Consider the following 1,932-nt stretch of genomic DNA (forward strand, 5'->3'; position numbering starts at 1 on the left):
TAATCTTAATATTCTTCTAAATCTATTACTTTTTTTTCTTAAATAGTTCTTTAAACTCTAGTATTAAGCATCTTACTATAATTACAATTAGTAGATTATTCTTTCTAGGTATATTTTATAGTATTATATCTTATAAGTTTAATAACTTAATTGATATATTATCTTATTTTTTAGTTACTCTTATAATAATAGTACTCCTATGTAATCTAGAAAATTCCTATATAAACCACGGATTATAATTCAAGTTAAAAGATATTTACTAGTGCTAATTTTAAAATAGTTATTACCTACTAAACATTTTTTTGAAGAGAGTATTATAGAGAGGTAGAATAAATACCTTCTAAAATAAAAGGTAGCTCATATAAGTATAAATTAAGATGGTTGTAAAAACCTAAGTAGTAGATAATATAGATAATAAGTAGATTATTATAGCTAGAGAACGATTTAACTATAGACTTCAAGCTTCTTTTATAGAACGCTTATAGACTTAACTAACTCCTAAGTCTATTTTATATTTATATATAAAATATTAAGTTTTAGTGTAATGACTCTTAGATCCGTGATTTATAAGATTTAAAGCTTCTTTTATAGAACGCTTATAGACTTAACTAACTCCTAAGTCTATTTTATATTTATATATAAAATATTAAGTTATTAAATAATAATACTTAAACTAACAATTTATAATTGTTATATATACTTAATAAGCTGTTCAAAATCAGAAATAAATTTATAGATTTTATATTAAATTTTCAATTTAAAATTAGCGATTAGGAAATATTCAGTTGTAAATAATCACTTTAAAACTAATACTAATAAATATTTTAAAGCTAAGTTATAATTCTTAGTTTATATATAAGTTTACAATATTACTTAGTAGTACTATTCTAATAATAGTAACTAAGAAATAAGATAATATATAAATTAACGTGCTGGATAAGCGCGTTAGCTAGACAGGCGAGTTAGCCACCCCACTAAGTTTACCTACGCGGTTTAACTCTATAGATAACCACTCTACGTATTATATTCTAAATACCTTTAGATAAAATACATATTTAGCTTACTATCTTTTCTCTTAATACTAATTAAATCTATAGTAACGAATATATAGTAGGAATAAATAATGTAATATAAATAACGCTATAGAATAGACGTAATAGAAAGCCTACGCGACGCAATTACTAGCCTAACTTAAAGAAGCTTATTAAGCTAGAATAGAAGGTAATAGTTGATTATATACTTAATCTAGATATACCTAGATTTACACCTACCTATACTACTATATATAATATAGCTAATAGACTATTAGCTACGCGTAGTGCTAACTAAGTTAAATAGAAGTAGCTAGCTAACTTTATTAAGCGTAAAGACAGACTAAGAACGCGTTTAAATTAGATATATAATAGGTAAAAAGCTCTATATAAAGATCTAGTCTTGATTAAGAGCTAGTTGAAGCTTATAGAAAAAATAAAGGCTAAGTAGAGTATATATAATAAAGATATCTATAACTTTAATAAAGATAGCTTTATAATAGATAAGATTACTACTAAGCTTATTATCATAGCGTTAGAAAGAAGAGCTTTACTAAAAGCTATCTAGCTAGGTAGATATACGTAAGTAAATATTTATCACTATAATTAATATAGCTAGCTAGTCTATTCTATTATTTCTAATCTTTACTAGTTAGTACTACCTTTCTATATAGTATAAGAAGATAGAGATTCTATATAATTAGATAATTATAGTTAGTAATGATAGCTAGATAAATAGTGAGCTAATTATTATATATATTAAGTACTTTAATATTTATATATAGATTTATATTATTAGTATATATTAATAACTTATTCTTAATAGCTATAAAAGCTACTACTCTCTTAAATTCTAAAAGTTCTCTAAAGAAAAGAATATCTATACTCTTAATAGTATTAA

General features: G+C 23.0%; 1 protein-coding gene across 1 annotated transcript; it reads left to right on the forward strand.

The window, feature by feature from the left end:
• Window positions 1-1,218: 1,218 nt before the first annotated feature.
• On the forward strand, window positions 1,219-1,548 carry COCMIDRAFT_65449 (uncharacterized protein; the record flags this gene model as incomplete). The annotated part of the gene is made up of 3 exons (XM_007695341.1): window positions 1,219-1,318; window positions 1,415-1,448; window positions 1,485-1,548. Coding segments are annotated over 3 exons (198 nt in total), but the record flags the coding sequence as incomplete, so codon positions are not given.
• Window positions 1,549-1,932: the final 384 nt, after the last annotated feature.

Source organism: Bipolaris oryzae, assembly GCF_000523455.1.
Source record: "Bipolaris oryzae ATCC 44560 unplaced genomic scaffold scaffold_300, whole genome shotgun sequence".
Taxonomy (NCBI): domain Eukaryota; kingdom Fungi; phylum Ascomycota; class Dothideomycetes; order Pleosporales; family Pleosporaceae; genus Bipolaris; species Bipolaris oryzae.